Source organism: Perognathus longimembris, chromosome 1, assembly GCF_023159225.1.
Source record: "Perognathus longimembris pacificus isolate PPM17 chromosome 1, ASM2315922v1, whole genome shotgun sequence".
Classification (NCBI taxonomy): Eukaryota; Metazoa; Chordata; class Mammalia; order Rodentia; family Heteromyidae; genus Perognathus; species Perognathus longimembris.
In genome coordinates this window covers 55,403,001-55,423,086 of record NC_063161.1, presented here as the reverse complement: position 1 = coordinate 55,423,086, position 20,086 = coordinate 55,403,001, and the positions used below count along the sequence as shown (strand labels likewise).

Genomic DNA, 20,086 nt, shown 5'->3' with positions numbered 1-20,086 from the left:
AGCAAGATCCCGATGTGATAACCATCCCTTACCGGCTGGTAGATTTTGAATGGGTCAGAAGGAACCATAAACGGTGTCTAGTGCCTTAGAGGGTTTTATGGGGAAGTTAGATTGCCATTATGGAACTTCGAGGTGGGTGACCTCATTCTCCAGGCTACAATGGACCCCTCCTGTACTTTCCTCTACCAGGCCTCTTGTCAAGGCTGCAAATGTTTTTACAGATGGGGGAAGGATGTGATGGTACGTCCTGCCTGTGGGAAAGGAAACACCCATTATTTTGAAGCAGTTACCGGGTCTGCGCAGTTTAAGGAGCTATATGCAGTCGCCCTGGCACTGACCCATGTCAAACAGCCAATGAATTTGTTTTCTGACAGTTTGTATGTGGTTAATTTGTTACCAAACCTAGTGTCCTCATATATTAAGTTAGATGAGAAACCAATCACCCCTCTAATGATCCAAGTCAGGTCTCTGTTAAAAGAGCAGGCTGAGCCTATATTCTTACAGCACCTTCGCGGACACCAAGGACTGCCTGGGAACCTGACACAAGGTAATCAAGCAGCTGATCATCTGGCCACTAATGGGATTATTACAGCCATGGCTGTCTTACAGGCTCAAAACCTTCAAATGGCTCAAGGACTCCATGAGCGTACACATTTAAACTGGAGAGGGTTACATCAGAGATTTCCTTCAGTTCCTATAAAGGATTTTAAAAAGATTATTAGGACTTGCAAGGCATGTATGCCCTTTCTGCAAGTCCCTCCTTTGCAATTTCCTGGAGTCAACCCCAGAAGCTTAAAGCCTAATGTTATCTGGCAGACTGATGTAACCCACTACGCTCCTTTTGGAAGGTTAAAATATATATTTATGTCCATAGATACCCATTCTCATGCCTGCTGGGCCTCCGCACATGTGGGGGAAAGAGCCCAGCATGCTGAGAGCCACTTCTTACAATGTTTTGCTATCCTAGGGCTTACCCTACAAGTAAAGATAGATAATGGACCTTGTTTCACCAGCAAGCCTTTACAAGCCTTTTTCCAAACGTGGAATATTAAACATACCACTGGAATACCATACAACCCACAGGGTCAGGCCATAATTGAGAGGTATAATAAGACCCTGAAGGATCAATTATTAAAACAAAAAAGGGGGGAAGCCCCCATGACCAGCTGAGAGGACAGTGATGTTTACATTAAATATTTTAAATTTTTCCAAGGACCAACCTCTGTCGGCTTTCCAGAGACATTGGTCAAGCCAAACACCTTACGTAAAGGTGGAAGTCCATTGGAAGGACCCCCTTACAGGAGCATGGTGAGGCCCAGACCCACTTATCAGTGCAGGAAGAGGCTTTGCACGTGTTTTCCCAACTGGGGAACAAAATCCAATCTGGATGCCAGCTGGAGACTTAAAATATTGATCATCTGAATGATCACCCAAGGGCACCTGCCCTTGAGGGATGTCTCTCCTTACTCTCTCTAGGAAAAACAGAGACCCTGGTGGATCCTCAATGGGGAGACGGAAAGCCTGCCTGTGTACATTGGCGGTGGACCAGTGCCAGCTCTGCTTGCTTCCTGGACATCGCCTGGCGTCCTGTGGCGCAATGTTTTGCTGTGGCACCGTCTGCAGCGTTGCACAAGGACTAAAGGAAAATTTTGCACACTGTTGTTCCTTCCTTTGCTCCTCCCCTTGCTGCTTTTCTTAGGGGCCCCATTGGGGGAAATAGGAGCTAAAGGGTTTTGACACCTTAATGTTTTATGATAAATGTTTGCAATAAGCAAGGAAATTGGCACCTTGCTCCAAATGTTTACGTTAAAACGTTTACTAACCAATGCTTTAAGCTACCAATGCCTTGGCTGCTGTGGACCAACGAAAGTCGCCAGAGCCGAAGCTTGGACCTGTCTCTACCTCACTATCGGAGAGAGGGAATGTTGTCTGCGTCATCTCCGGTGGCACCAGATCGGATCAGGACTTCTCTATCTCTTATGGACTGAGCCAGATAAGAGACCCTCCATTGCATTGTGCCTGTGTTATAATTGCTCATGTGCTACAACTGTTCATATTTGCATCCGCCCTATGTCACAATTGTTTACATTATAAGTGCCTTATGTTCACATTTGCACCCTGCTTGCCTTACCTTCTGTTAGTCAAAACAGGTCTCCATTTGTGGCAACGGGCTAGGGCTGTTCGGGTCAACAGTGGATTTTGTTTTTGACCAATTGGGAACCCCACAAGGTTAGTCATAACGCCTATTAGAACCCGCTACTGGCCGGGGCCCACAGGCATGGAGCAGAAACATCGGGACTTCCTCTCAAATGCCAGTCCTGCTCTCCCCGAATTCTCTCATCGGGCTAGCCGCCCGGCAGGTAGGTGTGCCTGAAGAGCTAGGGTGTTAGCCCAGGAGGGGTACGACCCCCCCGATGTGGGGGGCAACCTAACACAGGTGCGCCCTCAAGTAAGGCGCCTCCTGCTGTTGAAAAAATAAAAGAGAGGGAGTTGTGGGGATGCTGGCTGTATGCTAGAGGGGCAGTCCCCGAATGACCCTCCCCTCTTCCCACCCTGGGGCCGCATGGCCGGAAGCCACTCCTACGCCTTCCAGGTCCGGAACCTAAAGGAGTAGTTCTGGCTCGGCCCGCCTCCCGTCTCCATCTCGGGTCCACATGGATGCCTCCAAAGATGGCGCCGCCAGAGCCCGGGGGCAGTTCTATTGGAGCATGACGTCAGCCTGTGGGGGGAGTCCCAGGGTGCCACTCTTGCCAAAACAGCCCAGCTTAGCCAATCAGCCAATCACCCCAAGTCCTTCCCCTTCCCGCCTTTGTCACTGTAATAAATCCTTCTGCCCACCCCTTGGGCAGGCGAGACCCATTCAATCATCAAACTGTCTCCCCGGAGCTTTCCTTTCTGCGCCCACCTCTGACAAACTAGGCGGGGGAGGTTTTCAGCAACCCTCTTCTCTGCTTAACGCCATCCACTAGAGCACGTTTTGCCTTCTGCAGGCGGGAGAAAAAGCCAAGTGCTCTTTCATAATTTGGGGTTCAGGCATTTTCCCCAGGAGATAGGGGAAAAAGGAGCCCCAGAGATCCCAAAAACTGGCAAATTGCAAACAACTCAGAAACACATTAAAAGGATTCCACACCATGGTCAAATGGGAATTTATTCCTTAGATGCAAATACTGTCCAATATATGTGAATAAATGTTATATACTACATTGAGAAAATGAAGAGCCTATGATCTCAATAGAAGAAGAAAAGGTGTTGGGAAAAATTAAACATCCTTATTAAATATTCTCCACAAATTAAGCTTAGGTGTAAAATACACTTATGCATACAAATTATGCAAACACAAACCCATACTTAATCTTACAGAAATTAAGGATAAAACATCCTTCAACATCATGAACTCCCCAAGAGAACACACACACAGTCAAAAGCCAATGTAGAGCAAGAAGAACACAGCTCGAGGGAATTCAAATTACATTATCAATTGCTATTTTTTTTTTTTTTTTTTTTTTTTTTGGCCAGTCCTGGGCCTTGGACCTGAGAACTGTCCCTGGCTTCTTCCCGCTCAAGGCTAGCACTCTACCACTTGAGCCACAGCGCCACTTCTGGCCGTTTTCTGTATATGTGGTGCTGGGGAATCGAACCTAGGGCCTCGTGTATCCGAGGCAGGCACTCTTGCCACTAGGCTATATCCCCAGCCCGCTATTTTCTTAAATGACGCAAGTTAAGTGCCACCAACTGCTATTCCATCCCTCAAAATGTTCCCCAAAATGAAAGAAAGTGTACCTCAAAAGTGGAGGGCAAGTTCCTGGGTTTGCTGGGAAGCGCCTGGTACTCGCAAGCGCGGCCCGGAGCCGTTAGGCCCCGGTATCCTCCCTCTTCGCCTCCTGGGCGCCATCTTTCTTCCGTCCTCTCTGGCGCCATTAGGCAGGGAGCACCACTGCCGTTCCTCCAGGCCTCGTGGTCAGGGACTGGAGGAAAAGGGACCGCCAGGAGGGCCACCGTCTGCTGCTTTAAAAGGTATTTCGTTCCCGGGCCTTCCTTTTTCCCCTGCTTCCAAGTGAGTGTCCCTGCCCGGCCTCCACCCTCCGCCCCCTTCCACCATGTACTGCCGTCTGGGCGCCATCTTGCCGCCATCTTGCCTGGGCCTGGCCCGGCCTGTCGCCTTCACTTCGGTGGCTCCCAACACGTCCACTATCCTGAGCAAGACTGCCAGGCAGACCACGACCATCCTCCAGGAGCCAGGAGGACCCGTGTGCCATGCCAGCAGCACCACAGAGGCCGATCCCGAAGACAACCCCAACTTCTTCAAGATGGTAGAGGGCTTCTTCGACCGCGGCGCCAGCATGCTGGAAGACAGGCTGGTGGCAGAAATCCGGACCCGAGAGAGCGAGGAGGAGAAGCGGCACCAGGTACAGGGCATCCTGAAGGTCATCAAGCCCTGCAACCACGTGCTCAGCCTTGCCTTCCCCATCCGGCGCGACAACGGGTCCTGGGAGGTCATCGAGGCCTACCGGGCCCAGCACAGCCAGCACCGCACGCCCTGCAAGGGTGGCATTCGCTACAGCCTGGACGTGAGCGTGCACGAGGTCAAGGCCCTGGCCTCCCTCATGACCTACAAGTGTGCTGTTGTCAATGTCCCCTTTGGGGGTGCGAAAGCTGGGGTGAAGATAAACCCCAAGAGCTACTCTGATAATGAGCTGGAAAAGATCACCAGGAGGTTCGCCATGGAACTAGCCAAAAAAGGCTTCATTGGCCCCAGCGTCGATGTGCCTTCCCCAGACATGGGCACGAGTGAGCGGGAAATGGCTTGGATCGCTGACACCTACGCCACCACCATAGGCCATTTCGATATTAATGCCCGCGCCTGCGTTACTGGGAAACCCATTAGTCAGGGTGGTATTCGTGGCCGGGTCTCTGCTACTGGTCGTGGTGTTTACTATGGAATAGAAAACTTCCTCAGCGAAGTTTCCTACATGAGTAATATAGGACTGACACCAGGGATTAAAGACAAAACGTTTGTTATTCAGGGATTTGGTAATGTGGGCCGGTACGCTATGAAATATTTGCATGGTTCTGGGGCTAAATGTGTAGGTGTTGGTGAATATAATGGGAGCATATGGAATTCAGACGGCATTGATCCAAAGGAACTGGAAGAGTTTAAATCGAAACATGGGACGATCCTAGGTTTCCCCCAGGCAAAACTCTATGAGGGAAACATTTTGGAAGCAGACTGTGATATTCTGATCCCTGCTGCCATGGAAAAGCAGTTGACCAAATCTGTTGCATCCAGAGTCAAAGCCAAGATCATAGCAGAAGCTGCCAATGGACCAACAACTCCAGAAGCTGACAAAATTTTTCTAAAGAGGAACATTCTGGTTATTCCTGATCTCTATTTGAATGCTGGTGGAGTAACAGTATCTTATTTTGAGTGGCTGAAGAATATAAGTCATGTCAGCTATGGCCGTTTGACCTTCAAATATGAAAGAGATGCTAACTACCAGTTGCTCATGTCTGTTCAGGAAAGTTTAGAAAAGAAGTTTGGGAAGCATCCTGGAACAATTCCTGTTGTACCCACAGCAAGGCTCCAAAGCAGAATAAAAGGTGCATCTGAGGAAGACATTGTATATTCTGGTTTAGCTCACACTATGGAAAAATCTGCCAAGCAAATCATCAACACAGCCACTACATATAACCTAGGATTAGACTTAAGAACAGCAGCCTACATCAATGCCATTGTGAAAGTCTTCAAGGTATACCAAGAAGCTGGTTTGACCTTCAAATAGATTGTCATTGGATATGTTTGGTTTTGTTTTTTATTGCTTCACCTATACTTTCTGCAACCCATCACCGGTATCTTCTGCAAACCCACCGAAAATCCATTTGTAACTGCAGAAATCTCTTTGTGTTAGGATGTCATTCTCAACAAGTCAATCCAAGTAAGCCTTTTAATAAGAAAGAAATGAGACGATATCGTTGCATATGATCTTATTTCTTATCACGTTTATTAACTTACATTGTTAACCAATTTATTAACTCACATAGTTGATAAAGGTGAAAGTAGAAATTGCCTGTACCAGATGGCCATTTGGACTATTTTGCCTTTAAATAAAAAGTGTCAGGGGCTGGGGATATAGCCTAGTGGCAAGAGTGCCTGCCTCGGATACAAGAGGCCCTAGGTTCGATTCCCCAGCACCACATATACAGAAAACGGCCAGAAGCGGCGCTGTGGCTCAAGTGGCAGAGTGCTAGCCTTGAGCAGGAAGAAGCCAGGGACAGTGCTCAGGCCCTGAGTCAAAGGCCCAGGACTGGCCAAAAAAAAAAAAAAAAAAAAAAAAAAGTGTCCTTCACCTGGCCTTGTTCCCTTACATTTTAGCTTTACCCAGTACTTTCATTACCCATTATTTGAGGTAAACAACTGTATCCAAGAATACACAGTTGTTTGCATGATTTTGCTCTGAAAAAATCTGGAATGTGCTGTAACATTGACTTAAGAAGTAGATATGTAGCATTTTCACAAGGTGATGCACCAAATTTAGTTTTTAACAAATAATTTGGCAGAATAACTCAGTTTTATACATACAAGCAAAAAAATAGTTGTTTCTTGTTAAGCACTTCATTGTTTTAGGTTAAAGTACATGTTGCTGTAACAAAGTTACTTTTGATTACTTACCCAGTCTAGCCTTTGACTCAGCAGTTATTGAAAAACCTGGGTATTTGCAGATGTGTGTGCCAGTACTGGGGCTTGAACTCAGATCCTAGAGCTCCTACTTAGCTTTTTCACTCAAGGCTAGCACTCTACCACTTATGCCACATCTTCATTTGTGTCTTTTTTCTGGTTCATTGGAGACAAATGTCTCAGATTTGTCTTCCTGGGCTGTCTTTAAATCTTTATCCTCATATATCAGCCTTCTGAGTATCTAGGATTACAGTTCTGAGCCACCAGTTCCCAATCAAATGCTGGTATTTTTAGGACATTATTCTCTATTATTTATAAATCAGTAGTTATCTATTATTGTCCAGCAAAAAAATGAGTAATAAATTATCTTCATAGCTGCAGATAATTTGTTAAGGCTGGATTTGCTAAATAGAATTCTGACTTATAGTCCAAATAATGTGGTAACTTCCTTAATCCTGTTAACTGATTTTTAATTTATTTTAGAATTTAAAAATTTGTTGTATTGACTAATTGAACAATAATTCATGTATAACAATAAAAAAATGAGTTTTCTGTCTGGAGTTTGGCTGATATCACTATAAACAGTTGCAGTGCTCCCCGCTCTGCTCAATTGTGTGTGTCCTTCTTTTAAAGACCTCACATTCTGCCAACAGTTCAGTTAACAAAGTAGACTTCAAATGACATGTTGGATCAGATCTTTCTTTTGAGAATTTTGCCTACGGCCTTTGAACATTACTTCAAATGAGGTACTTACATAATGTTACTTATATAATAAGGTTTTCTCTAAAAAAATGATAACTTTTTAGATATTTCTAACTACAATAATTTGCAACTTCACATCTTACATTGATAAGTTGATAAAATTGATAAAAAAAATTACATTGATAGTTGATAAAACACATTAAAAATGTGTTTTGTTTTGGGGTTTTTTTTAGTGCTGCTACTGGGGATTGAACTCGAGGACTGAACCCTGTCCCTTAGCCTTTCCATTCAAAGCTGATGAGCCACAGCTCCACTTCTGGATTTTTGGTGGTTAATTGGAGATAAGAGAGACTTTTCCTGCCCAGCCTAGCTTCAAACCTAATCCTCACATCTCAGCCTCCTGAGTAGCAAGGATTATAGGCATGAGCCAGCCATCTGTACCCAGCTAAGGGTGGCATTTTTTAAAAAGGGAAATATTTTCAGACAAACAATGGCTGGGAACATTCAGTATCAGTGTATTTGCACAACAGAAATATCAAAGGGATTTCCCAAGAAGCAGGCATTGAAATCTAGGAATGAATTAAGAACAAATGGACATCTGAATGTGAGGGTAAATTTAGATTAATATTCATCTGCATATTAATAATGTTGGATATTACATACATAAAGTACATATATACACAAATGTGCACAGATATACACGTAGTCAAAATATACAACAGAGTACAAAAAGGTGAGGTGGATGCTTATGGCTCATGCCTGTAATCCTCGCTACTCAGGAGGCTAAGATCTAAGAATCAGTGCAAAGCCAGCTCAGGCAGGAAAGTCCGTGAGACTCTTGATTTCTAGTTAACTAGTCAGAAAAGACAAAAGTAGTACAGAGTGCTAGCCTTGAGCACAAAAACTCAGGGATACTGCTCAGGCCCTGAAGTTGAAGATCCAGCTCCAGGACCAGCACACACACACACACACCAAAAAAAGAAAATACAAAATGTTGAAGAGTAGGAAAACATATTAAAGATGTGCTAACACTCTCATTTTCCTAAATAGTGGTTAAGAGTACTAATTTATAGGATACATGTGGTAATATCCAGGGTAACAACCTTTAGCAAAAGAATTCCTTCCTAATTGGAAAAGGGGAAAAATAGTTCTTTTTAAAATTGTTACTGTAAAGGTGATGTACAGAGGGGTTATGTTTACACAAGTTAGGTAATTAGTACATTTTTTTATTAATTAAATTTTATTGGCAAGGTGTTTTGCAAAGGGTTACAGTTACATAGTAAGGTAGTGAGTACATTTTGTGTCATATTTGTTACACCCTCATTTTTCTTTCCCTTCCCTAGTTCAGGTAAGCATATATACAGTATACAGTATACCAAAATAATATGCAGTAACCACGGAGGGTACGCCAAAGGAAATTCACCTAGGACATTAAATGTAATGACAACAATAGAATCCTGTGTCCTTCTCTTGGAGTTGTTTTTACTTATCCTTGTCTTAAATAATCATGTGTACATAGCTGTTGAGCTATTGTGATCCACTGATAGGTCTATCCTAGACCTTTTTGTGTTTGTTTAGTAGTTGTTTGGTTTTAGATACATAATGTAAAGTCACTGACCCAAACATATGGAAATACCATTTGAAAAGAAGTTTGTTATTTTGCAGACCTGGTATCTACTATTCACCGCCCCCCCCCAGTCATATATTGAGACCATGCCCCTTTGTTCTCTGTGTTCTAGGCTTGTCTTGCTCAATATTATTTGTTCAAGCTCTGACCATTTCCTTGAGAATACCAGTATTTTATCATTTCTAATCGCTAGGTAGTATTACATTGTGTATAAGTACCATATTTTTTGGATCCATTCGTCTGTGGAGGGGCATCTGGGTTGTTTCCATATTTTGGCTATTGTGAATTGTGCAGCAATGAACATTGAAGTACAAATGTCTTTTTGATATCTTGGGGTTTGCTGTTTAGGATAGATACCAAGGAGTGGTATGGCTGGGTCATAGGGTAGGTCTATGCTGAGCTTTTTGAGGAACCTCCATACTGTTCTCCAAAGTGGTTGTACTAGTTTGCACTCCCACCAACAGTGGAGAAGGGTTCCTCTTTCCCTGCATCCCCTCCAGCATTTGTTGCTGCCTGAGTTCAGAATATAGGCCATTCTAACTGGAGTGAGGTGGTATCTCAGGGTTGTTTTTATTTGTATTTCCTTTACTGCCAGGGATGTTGAACATTTCCTCATATGTTTCTTTGCCATTTTTATTTCTTCTCCTGTGAAGTCTCTCTTTAGCTCCTTTGCCCATTTAATAATTGGTTTACTGGGTTTGGAGGGGGTTAGTTTCTTGAGTTCTCTGTAGATGATGGATATCAGGCCTTTGTTGCTGTGCTGGTGAAGATCCTTTCCCATATGGTTGTCTGGGCTGTCTTTCTATTTTGGTGGCTATGTCTTTAGCTGTGCAGAAACTTTTTATTTTGCAGTAGTCCCATTTGTCAAGTCTCCCCCCATCTGTTGTGCCCCTGGGACTCTGTTCAGGAAGTTCCTCCCTGTACCTATAAGTCCTAGTGTCTCTCCTACTCTGTCCTTCAGTAGTTTCAGGGTTTCAGGTCTGATGTTGAGGTCTTTAATCCATTTTGAGTTGATCTTGGTGCATGGTGATAGGTTAGGGTCCACTTTGAGTTTTCTACATATGGCTGCCCAGTTTTCCCAGCACCAGTAGTTGAAGAGGCTATGTTTTTCCATTGTATGTCTTTAGCTCCTTTGTCAAATATCAGCTGACTATAAGAATGTGGCTTTATTTCTGGGTCTTCTATCCTATTCCATTGGTCTTCAGGTCTGTTTTATGCCAATATCAGGCTGTTTTTGTTGTGATGGCTCTGTAATAGAGCTTGAAGTCTGGTATTGTGATTCCTCCTGCACTGCTTCTTTTGCCTAGAATTGCTTTGGCTATTCTAGGTCTTTTGCTGTTCCATATGAATTTGTGGGTTGTTTTCTCTATTTCATGAAGAATGTAGTATGTTTCTTGTTGAACAGTGTCACCTCCTCCCTCATTTTCTCCCAGTTTTTCCCTACCAACCCTCCCCCCTCCTCCTACAGTTTGTATACAGTCATCCCTGGCTATATCACGGTTCACTTATTGGGGCTTCACTGTATTGCGGTTTTGTTTTGTTTTGTTAATGCATAAACAGGTATCCCTCACCTATCACGGGAGCTACATTCCAGAGACACCTGCAATAGGTGCAAATCTGGGAAGCAGCAGTAAGTGATGAGGGACAACTGTCTAATGCTGCTACTTTGTGAATTTTCACCTATCACAGGGATCTCTAGAACGTAACTCCTGCAGCAGGTGAGAGGGATCACTGTACTTCATTTTCAACATAGTGTCCAATGAGTATCACTGCTGCATTAGTTCACCCTTTGTTGCTCCACTTCTGTGCTCCCTTTACCCTCCCGAGAACAGATAAGCCTACATACAAAAGATAAGAAATCAGCTGGTTGCCACTGGCTCACACCTGTAATCCTGGCTTCTCAGGAGGCTGAGATGTGAGGATTGCAGTTCAAAGCCAGCCCAGTCAGGAAAGTCAGCAAGCTCTTATCTCCTACTAACCACTAGAAAACTGGAAGCAGTTCTGTGGCTCAAGTAATAGAGTGCTAGCCTTGAGATGAAGAATTAACCAGCAAAAAGCCATAACAGGAGGCATGACTCAAGTGGTAGAACACCAGCTCTGAACTAGAAAGCTAAGAAGAACTCAAAGCTCTGAGTTCATGAAGCCCTGAGTTCAAGTCTCAATACTGACATACCCAAAAATGTATTTGTAATCTCAAAGTAGTAATAAATTTCTTAAGCAAGACAAAAAGCACTAGTAAAAAAGACAAATAACATTATGTAACAAAGGTGAACATAATTTCTTCCAAAGAAAGTAAAATGGCAAACAGCAAGAGGGAGAAGATATTTGAGGCACATAAAACAACAAAACAAGTAAGAAAAACATCACCACCCCAAAAGAAAAATAAAGACAACAAAATTTTGTGTCTTGCAGGAAAATAATGAAACTAGAGATTATTATGTTAAACAAAATAAGCAAAACACACATTATGGCTTTTTGCATAAGTGGAATCTATTTTTTTGTTGTTGGTCCTGGGGCTTGAACACAGGGCTTGGGTGCTGTCCCTGAGCTCTTCTTCTCAAGGCTAGTGCTCTACCATTTTAAGCCATAGCCCCACTTCCAGTTTTCAGGTAGTTAATTAAAGATAAGTCTCAGGGACTTTTCTGCCCAGGCTGGCTTCAAAAAATGATCCTCCGATCTCAACCTTCTGAGTAGCTAGGATTATAGGCATGAATCACCAGTGCCCAGCTTCTAAATATTTTTTAAATGCCAAATATAGACAGAATAATTAGAGATGGGAGGGGAGGTAAGTGTGAGTAATAAGGGGATCAAAGTCCCTTATATACATATATGGGAGCATTATATACATATATAATGAAGCCCACTATTTCTTTTTTGGCCAGTCCTAGGGCTTGAACTCAGGTCCTGAGCACTGTCCTTGGCTTCTTTTTGCTCAAGGTTAGCACTCTGCCAACTTGAGCCACAGCACCACTTCTCGCCTTTTCTATATATGTGATGCTAAGGAATCGAACCCAGGGCTTCATGTATACTATGCAAACACTCTTGCCACTAGGCCATATTCCCAGTCCTGCTGAAGCCCACTATTTTGTACAAATCACATGTGTTAATAAAAATAATAAGTGCAGGGCTGGGGATATGGCCTAGTGGCAAGAGAGCTTGCCTCCCATACATGAAGCCCTAGTTTCGATTCCCCAGCACCACGTATACGGAAAACGGCCAGAAGGGGCGCTGTGGCTCAAGTGGCAGAGTGCTAGCCTTGAGCGGGAAGAAGCCAGGGACAGTGCTCAGTCCCTGAGTCCAAGGCCCAGGACTGCCAATAATAATAATAATAATAATAATAATAATAATAATAATAATAATAAGTGCAAGCAGCCCTTAAATTTTGTTACAAAATCAAAACTGCTCAAAGTAACCTACAAAGTTGGTGCGTTTATAGCAAAAAATATTCAATTCAAAAATAGACAAAGGATTTGAATCAACATTTTTTAGAAGATGTGTCTGTGGCCAATAAACACAAGAAAATAAATTGAATTATTGATAGGAAAATGCAAAGCAATGTTACACAGAATCCACCTCACAGCTACCATCAGTTGAACAGAAAACATCAAGGAAGACAAGTCTCCATTTGATTCATTTCTTTATTCAACAACTTTTTCTTGGGTTCTGAGGACTGAGGTTTGAAGTCATCCCAGGCAGATAAATCTGTGAGACTCTTATCTCCAATGAACCAGCAGAGAGCTAGAAGTTATGTGTGGCTCAAATAGTACAGAACCAGCCTTGAGCAACAAAAGCTAGAGAACAGTCTTAGGCTCTGAGTTCAAGCCCCAATACCAGCACACACACGCACACACACACACACACACACACACACACACACACACACACACACACAAAACACCTTGATTTCTTTGTGTCAGGCTATGAATATATTGAAATTTTAAAAAAGGAAGAAAAAGAAAAATTATCATCTTCATTGAGCTTATATGCCTTCATTCTATAAGAGAAATCAGATAATAATCCCAACAAGAAAAGTTAATGTGGACATTATTGCACAGGAAAATAATATGGAGCTCTGCAATATGTCACAACTCAGCTCACTTGAAAATAGTCATTCACTGGTAGCTCACATCTGTAATCCTAGCTACTCAGGAGGCTAAGATCTAAGGATCATGGTTCAAAGGCAACGTAAGCAGAAAAGTCCATAAGACTCTTATCTCCAATTAACACCAAAAAGCTGAAAGTGGAAGTGTGGTTCAAGTGATAGAGCACAAGCTTTGAGCAAAAAAAGCTCAGATACAGCATCCAGGCCCTGATTTCAAGCCCCAGGACTGGCAAAGAAAAGAGACAGAGGGAGGGAGGGAGGGAGGGAGGGAGGGAGGGAAAGAAGAAAAGACGTAAAAGCATTTCAGCCCCATATGGCCATGAAAACAACCTTGGGTCAACATCAACTTTTCTGGAAAATGATGACCTTTTATTCTTTCCTTCCTAATCCCCATCAGTTCACCATTAGGCTTTAAATAATGGTTTTAAATCCAGAAACTTCAAATACTCCCCAGTGCTTCTGTTTATGCTTCTAGTTAATGGAGACGTGTATAATTGGTGAGTCCAGAGGTTGGCTTCAGTCTGAGACTTCAGGGAATAATGGCCCAGCTTCCCCTGGGTGTCAGAAACAGCAAATAACTGCTTGAGCACAGATAGCCTCCTGATTGGTTCACTTGGAGAGTTCCCTCTCCCTAGAACATTCTTAAAATCCTATTCAAAGCATCACAGAGGAAATGAGAAAAGAGACTATCATTTACTGCATCTGAGGCCATGTGATGAAGTTTTAAAGAAGTAGATCAGGTCAGAATATGAGCTTTTTCTTTAGAGAGAAACTAGCCTTCTTTTCCTTTATAGTGTCCTGCATTACAGAATTATATCCTTATGGCTTTACTCCAGTGTGTGTGTGTGTGTGTGTGTGTGTGTGTGTGTGTGTCCAGTACCGAGGCTTGAACTGAGGGCTTGAGCTTTGTCTAGCTTCTTTGCTCAAGGCTTACACTTGAGCTACACGTAAACTTCCAGCTTTCTGCTGGTGAATTAGAGATAAGAATCTCATGAACAGGCAATGACTGTGCTTTTAAAAAAAAAAGTAACAATAATGACAATGATAGTTGAAAAGTTTTAGATTATGAAATCTCAACTGCCTCTTGAATATAGTTGCTAATAGTACTTTAATCTGATGAGCTATTTCCCCTGCTTAATAAACCTATATTAGATGTTCAAATGGTTTGAAATAATTCAGGACCATATGACAAAAATTGGCTGATAGCTGTGCTGTTTTAGAGAGCGAAATCATGTTGAGTGTTGGTAACCTAATACCACTCAGGGGCTTGTGCTGCTGTCCTTGTAGCACAGGCTCCCTGCCCTTAGAGAGCTTCCATTTTTTAAAGTTAAGAAGGCTGGGAAAACAGGATTAGGCTTTTTGTCTCATATGAATAAATATCAAAGAAGATAATAGGAAAAGAATAAAAGTGCAGATGTATTTTTTTTAATCATAGGCACGCGAGTATAGCTGTTGCCATTTCTGTATCTTCTGGGAAGGGTGGAATGTAAGAAGGCATTCAGACAAAACATTTCTTTAGTCCCAAGCACTGGTTTTAATAAATGTGAAATTATTAAAATGGGATGGGATGAAAAGAATTCTACATTTAAACTGCTGTTCAGTACTAGAATTGTATATGTTACAAATCATAATTTCTAAATCTGGATTTATTTTTTGTGGTTTTTACTGTTTCTAAGCTAAGTAGCTGTATATAAAAGTTTTCTCTATTTTTGAAAAGATCCTATTTTTAAATAAAGCATTTTTTAATTAAAAAAAAAAAAAGAAAAAGAATCTCATGAACATTCCTGCCAAGGCTGGCTTTGAACAGCAGTTCTCAAAACTCAGCCCCCTGAGTAGGTAGGATTACAAGCAAGACCCACTAGCACCCTGCTTACTCCAGAATTATTTACTCTAGAAGGATAATCAAACTATCTTCTCCCAGAGTAAAACTCCTGTGACAAAGGTCCTCTTGTAAGAAAAGTTTATCTTTGATGTAGCTACTTGAATGAGAGAGCCAGAACAAGAGGGAGCTGCCTCCAGGAAAATCCAGAATCATGATAACATCTTTCCATAGCTGATATTCCTCCTACTGTTTTTCTTTCTTGGTAGGTGTGTGTGTGTGTGTGTGTGTGTGTGTGTGTGTGTGTGTGTGTGTGTGTGTGTGTTGGCACTGGGACTTGAACTGTCCCTTAACTTTTTATACTCAAGGCTGACACTCTACTGCTTGATCTATACCTCCACATCCAACTTTTGGGTACTTAATTGAAGATAAGAGTCTCTGATTTTTCTGCTCCAGCTGGCTTCAAACCACAATCTTCCCTCATCTTCCTTAGTAGATAGGACTGTATATAAAAGTGTGGCCACAACACCAGGCTTTATACCTTCTGCTTTTGCTGATCACCCTCTCCTATTCCTTCCCCCCATTCCCTCTGCTCCCCAAACTTCATAATTCATCCCATTACTGATGGATCCTGAACCTCTTACTCTACTCATCATTTTCTCTGAGCTGGAGATGGAAACTTCTCGATCCTTGGCAGATCATCTACTTCCTTGGATGAGCCCCTGTCTTTCCAAATACGTTGTACTTGGTCCAGCTTCTTGGGATATCTTCTCAGAAAGGTCTCTGACTTCTTGCATAATAATGGGGGCATGTTAAAGCATGGCATACATCTATCTGTTCATGCTTCAGGGTTCTAAAAGACAGCAGGAAGCTGACACCTGAAGGAGATGAGAATATCATAGGTACATATCATAACTAATAGCAAAATCTATGCTTCTGCCACTGTTTAACAGCAATCCTCACCTTCCCTGGCTACATAAAAAGATTGGGATTGTTGGGAGCCAGTGGCTCACCTCTGTACTCCTAACTGCTCAGGAGGCTGAAATCTGAAGGTCAAAGTTCAAAGTCAGCCTAAGGAAAGAAAGTCCATAAGACTCTTATCTCCAATTAACCACTGAAGAGGCCATAAGTGGAGCTGTGGCTCAAGTGGTAGAGGGCTAGCCTTAAGCAAAAAAGCTTAGGAGCTGAGATTCGAGCACACACACACACACACACACACACACACACACACACACACACACACACACAAAGGTTGGAATTGGGCAAAGGAATTGCTTACAGGAATTTAGTGTATGCAAGGAGGCCATTTCCTTCTCCTAGATTCAAATTCCTCTTCTTACACCTAGGTTCTCCATTTTTGACAACCCAGTCTTCAGTATGCCTCAAGTCATCACTTCTTTATTCATTCAAAATATATCTTTCTATAAACAATATGGGCAAGGTATATATAGGGCACTTGTAAAAATCCTTTTTTATGCCTGTTCCACTTTTAATCAACTCCTCTTTTATTTATTTATTTTTCTCACTCAGCTATAGCTTTGACATCAGCCTCTCAGGTGTCAGTATGAAATTAAGTCAATGTGTTCCTTCATTTCTATACTAACTTTTTTAAATTAACATTTTTTCTCACTGGTTCTTTTCATCACTGCTGTCTAGAAGAGGATCTGGGCCTCCTCTTGCTGCAGGGCAGTGGCTAGTGAGTGTGCTAGTTTGTTCCCATGGAACATTCCTTTAAGACAATTGTTACTTCCAAATCCTTTCTTGTCCAGAGGAAACCATTTCTTATTTCCTCAATGTCCCTTTCCAGAGGGAGGAAGGAAGGAAATGAGAAGGAAATAAATGAAGAAAGAAGAAAAGAAAAGGAAGAGAGAAAGAAAGAAAGAAGGAAGGAAGGGACGGAGGGAGGAAGAAAATGTAAAAGCTACACTATGAGAAGGGATAGAGAAGAGTAACAGAAAGGGTGAATTTGTTTAAAGTATATTATTAGTACATGCTAATAAAAAAGAGAGAGAAGAAATACTAAACTGTCCTTCCGCATGTTCCTCCAAGAATCTATGGTCAGATTCTCCTTATGAGTAAGCGTGGAAGACAGGAAGCAATCTCAGCAGACTTGTTTTCACAAATAATGTAAAATGCCCACATTCTTGAAGAAAATAGATTTATCATCTCATTTTGCTTGTGTGGAACCCAAACACAATGTTTACTCTCAACAGTATTTACAAATTTATCCATACAAAGTCTTCTAAAATAATTGCTACAAAAGTCTGTGCTCCATCATCCCTGGATCTAGCTCAAGTCACACTAAGGAGGACATTGTTGTATTCAACCTCACAGGTACTCTACACCTGGGTCTGGGATGGTCGTCAGCTTGGGCTGATAAGATTTACTACTAGAATCAGAATGTAAGCTATACTTAAGGATGAGAGTTTCATGAGAATTTTGATTATTGGAATAAGAGACAAAAATATTTGAACCAGGCCAATGTGATCAAAGATTAAAAAATAATAAGTAAGCCTTTTTCTTACCAAAAAGAGAACAATGGCTGAGGGACAGGAAAACTGATCTTTAGACCTAAGGAACAAACATAAATTATTAGACTGAGAAGTTAGAGGGAAACAATGGAATTCTTTCCTGATTTTTCTATTTGATGTCAACATGGCCTCAAATCATATATGTTATCATAAACATATCCCTCCACAGTAAACTGGGAATAAATGTCAGACCTGACATACTTTATAGAAGGATGGATGTAAGTCGGTAATAGCATGTTTGCCTGGCATGTTTAAGGTTCTGGGTTCAATCCTCAGCCCTATGAGTAAACAAAAAAGCTTGGCTGAAATGTTCATAGAATTTCTATGAGAATAATAAAAAACAGTAAGTGTACAAAGTGTCCTACATACAAAATATATAAAAATTGCATTACTTATTAGTAAGAATCGTTGGATTACATTGAACAGGGAGTCTAAAAAGAGAAAAAAAGATTTAGAACCATCATGGCAGATATGTGATTTAATGTTCTTTGAAACTAATGAGAATATGGGTTTCTGACATTAGAACACACAGTAGAAACTCAATAACATAAATGTATGAGGGACCTAATAATATTGTTTAATTTTTGTTATGTGTGTGCGAGTCCTGGGGCTTGACCTCAGGACCCGAGCATATCCTTGAGCTTTTGTGCTCAAGGTTAGTGCTTGAGCCACAGCGCTGCTTCCAGCTTTGGGGTAGTTAATTGGAGATAAAAGTCTCATAAACTTGCCTGCCTGAATTGGCCTCAAACTTAGATTCTCAAATCCTCCTGAATAAGTAGGATTGTAGGCATAAACCACTGGAACCCAGATGGCATTAGTTTGTTTTTAAAGCAGAAAGAGCAAGTTTATTCTATGGGAAAAGTATCATACAGCATAGACTCTATTGAGAGGAGGAGTCCTAAATCTGGGAGTTCCTACAATACTGTTTATGTTGTAAATTATGTACTGAAATACATAAAGACTTTGGTAAGAGTGTTGCCAATGTGGAAGTGTAAAACTCTGAGATATATTAGAAGTGACTTTGAATTGTCACCTCTCACATTCGGACAGAACAAGGAAAAATACAGACCAGACAAGAAGATGCCTTAAAGAACGAGAGAAACAAAGCTGAGTGTTGGTGACCAACACCTGTAATACTAGCTACTAAGGAGGCTGAGAAGCTGAGGATTGTGGTTCAAAGCCAACCTGAGTAGGAAAGTCCATATGACTCCTACCTCCAATTAAGCACCAGAAAAATGGAATTAGAGCTGTGGCTCAAAGTGGTAGAGCACTTGCTTTGAGTGAAGGAGCTCAGGATCATCAGCCAGGCACTGAGACCCTGAGCCAGCCCCACAACTGAAAAAGAAAAATGAAGAAAATCATAAATAACCTCACCTCCTTTCTATTTTATCTTAAGGAAACATCATCTACCAATGGCCTGGAAGAAGCACAACAGCTCCATCACTGAGTTTCTTCTCACAGGGCTGTCTGACGACCCCCACATTGAGGCTCTGCTCTTTGTGCTTTTCCTGGCCATTTATCTCCTGACCATGACAGGAAACCTGCTGCTGCTGCTGGTGATCAAGGCTGACTCCCACCTCCACACCCCCATGTACTTCTTCTTGAGTAACCTCTCCTTCCTGGACCTCTGCTTCTCCTCAGTCAGTCTTCCCAAGCTCCTAGAAGACCTCCTGTCTGACAAGAAAACAATCTCCGTCAAGGGCTGCCTGGCTCAGATCTTCTTTGTCTTTTTCTCTTCGGGGACTGAAGCCTGCCTGCTCTCCATGATGGCCTATGACCGCTATGCCGCCATCTGCCACCCGCTGCTCTATGGCCAGATCATGAGCACTGAGCTGTGTGTGGGGATGGTGCTAGTCTCGTGGGGCGTGGCTTCCCTCAATGCTCTCATCATCGTCAACTTGGGTGTTAATCTGGACTTTTGTGAGGCCCGCACCATCCATCACTACACTTGTGAGCTGCCTGCTCTCTTCCCTTTGTCTTGTTCAGATACCTCCATTGCTGTGAATATCCTGCTGGGGGCCAGTTTAATGCATGGACTTGGCACGATTATCCCAATCTTTTTCTCCTATGCCAGGATTGTCTCCACCATCTTAAGGATCAGCACCACCACAGGCAGAAGCAAAGCCTTCTCCACCTGCTCTTCCCACCTCATCGCAGTCAGCTTGTTCTTTGGTTCGGGTTTTCTTTGCTATCTTATGCCCCCCTCTGGTGGCTCCCTGAATTTGCTCCTGTCTCTCCAGTACAGTGTGGTCACACCCATGCTGAATCCTCTCATCTACAGCCTGAAAAACAAGGAGGTAAAGGCAGCTGTCAACAGAACAATGAGGAAGTATCTGTGTTTTAGTTAGTGAATCGAGACACTTCCTAACCACAATATAAAGATGTGTGTGCGTGCGCAAATCCTAAGGCTTGAACTCCGGGTCTGGACACTGTGCCTGAGCTTTTCTGATCAAGGCCAACACTCTACCACTTGAGCCACCGCTCCACTTCCAGCTCTTTTTGATGTTTAATTGGAGATTAGGGTTTCAGGGACTTTCCTGCCCAGGCAATCTAGCAATAATTTTTCTCATCCTAAAAATGAAAACAAAACAGTAATTCTCCCTGAACTTCACTGACTTCAGCCAATCTCTCT

At 42.5% G+C, this 20,086-nt stretch overlaps 2 protein-coding genes across 2 annotated transcripts; both read left to right on the top strand.

Annotated features, from left to right (window-relative positions):
- The first annotated feature begins 4,097 nt into the window (after positions 1 to 4,097).
- LOC125348749 (glutamate dehydrogenase, mitochondrial-like) lies at positions 4,098 to 5,780 on the top strand. Its single transcript, XM_048342275.1, has one exon. It carries the CDS (start codon positions 4,098 to 4,100, stop codon positions 5,778 to 5,780), a length of 1,683 nt encoding a protein of 560 aa, XP_048198232.1.
- Positions 5,781 to 18,866: 13,086 nt separating this feature from the next.
- On the top strand, positions 18,867 to 19,802 carry LOC125348742 (olfactory receptor 8S1-like). Its single transcript, XM_048342262.1, has one exon. The coding sequence runs from the start codon at positions 18,867 to 18,869 to the stop codon at positions 19,800 to 19,802; it is 936 nt and encodes a 311-aa protein (XP_048198219.1).
- Positions 19,803 to 20,086: the final 284 nt, after the last annotated feature.

Excerpts from the sequence above, each read along its gene's own strand:
- LOC125348749 (XM_048342275.1), top strand. The coding sequence starts at position 4,098 with ATGTACTGCCGTCTGGGCGCCATCTTGCCGCCATCTTGCCTGGGCCTG.
- LOC125348742 (XM_048342262.1), top strand. The coding sequence starts at position 18,867 with ATGGCCTGGAAGAAGCACAACAGCTCCATCACTGAGTTTCTTCTCACA.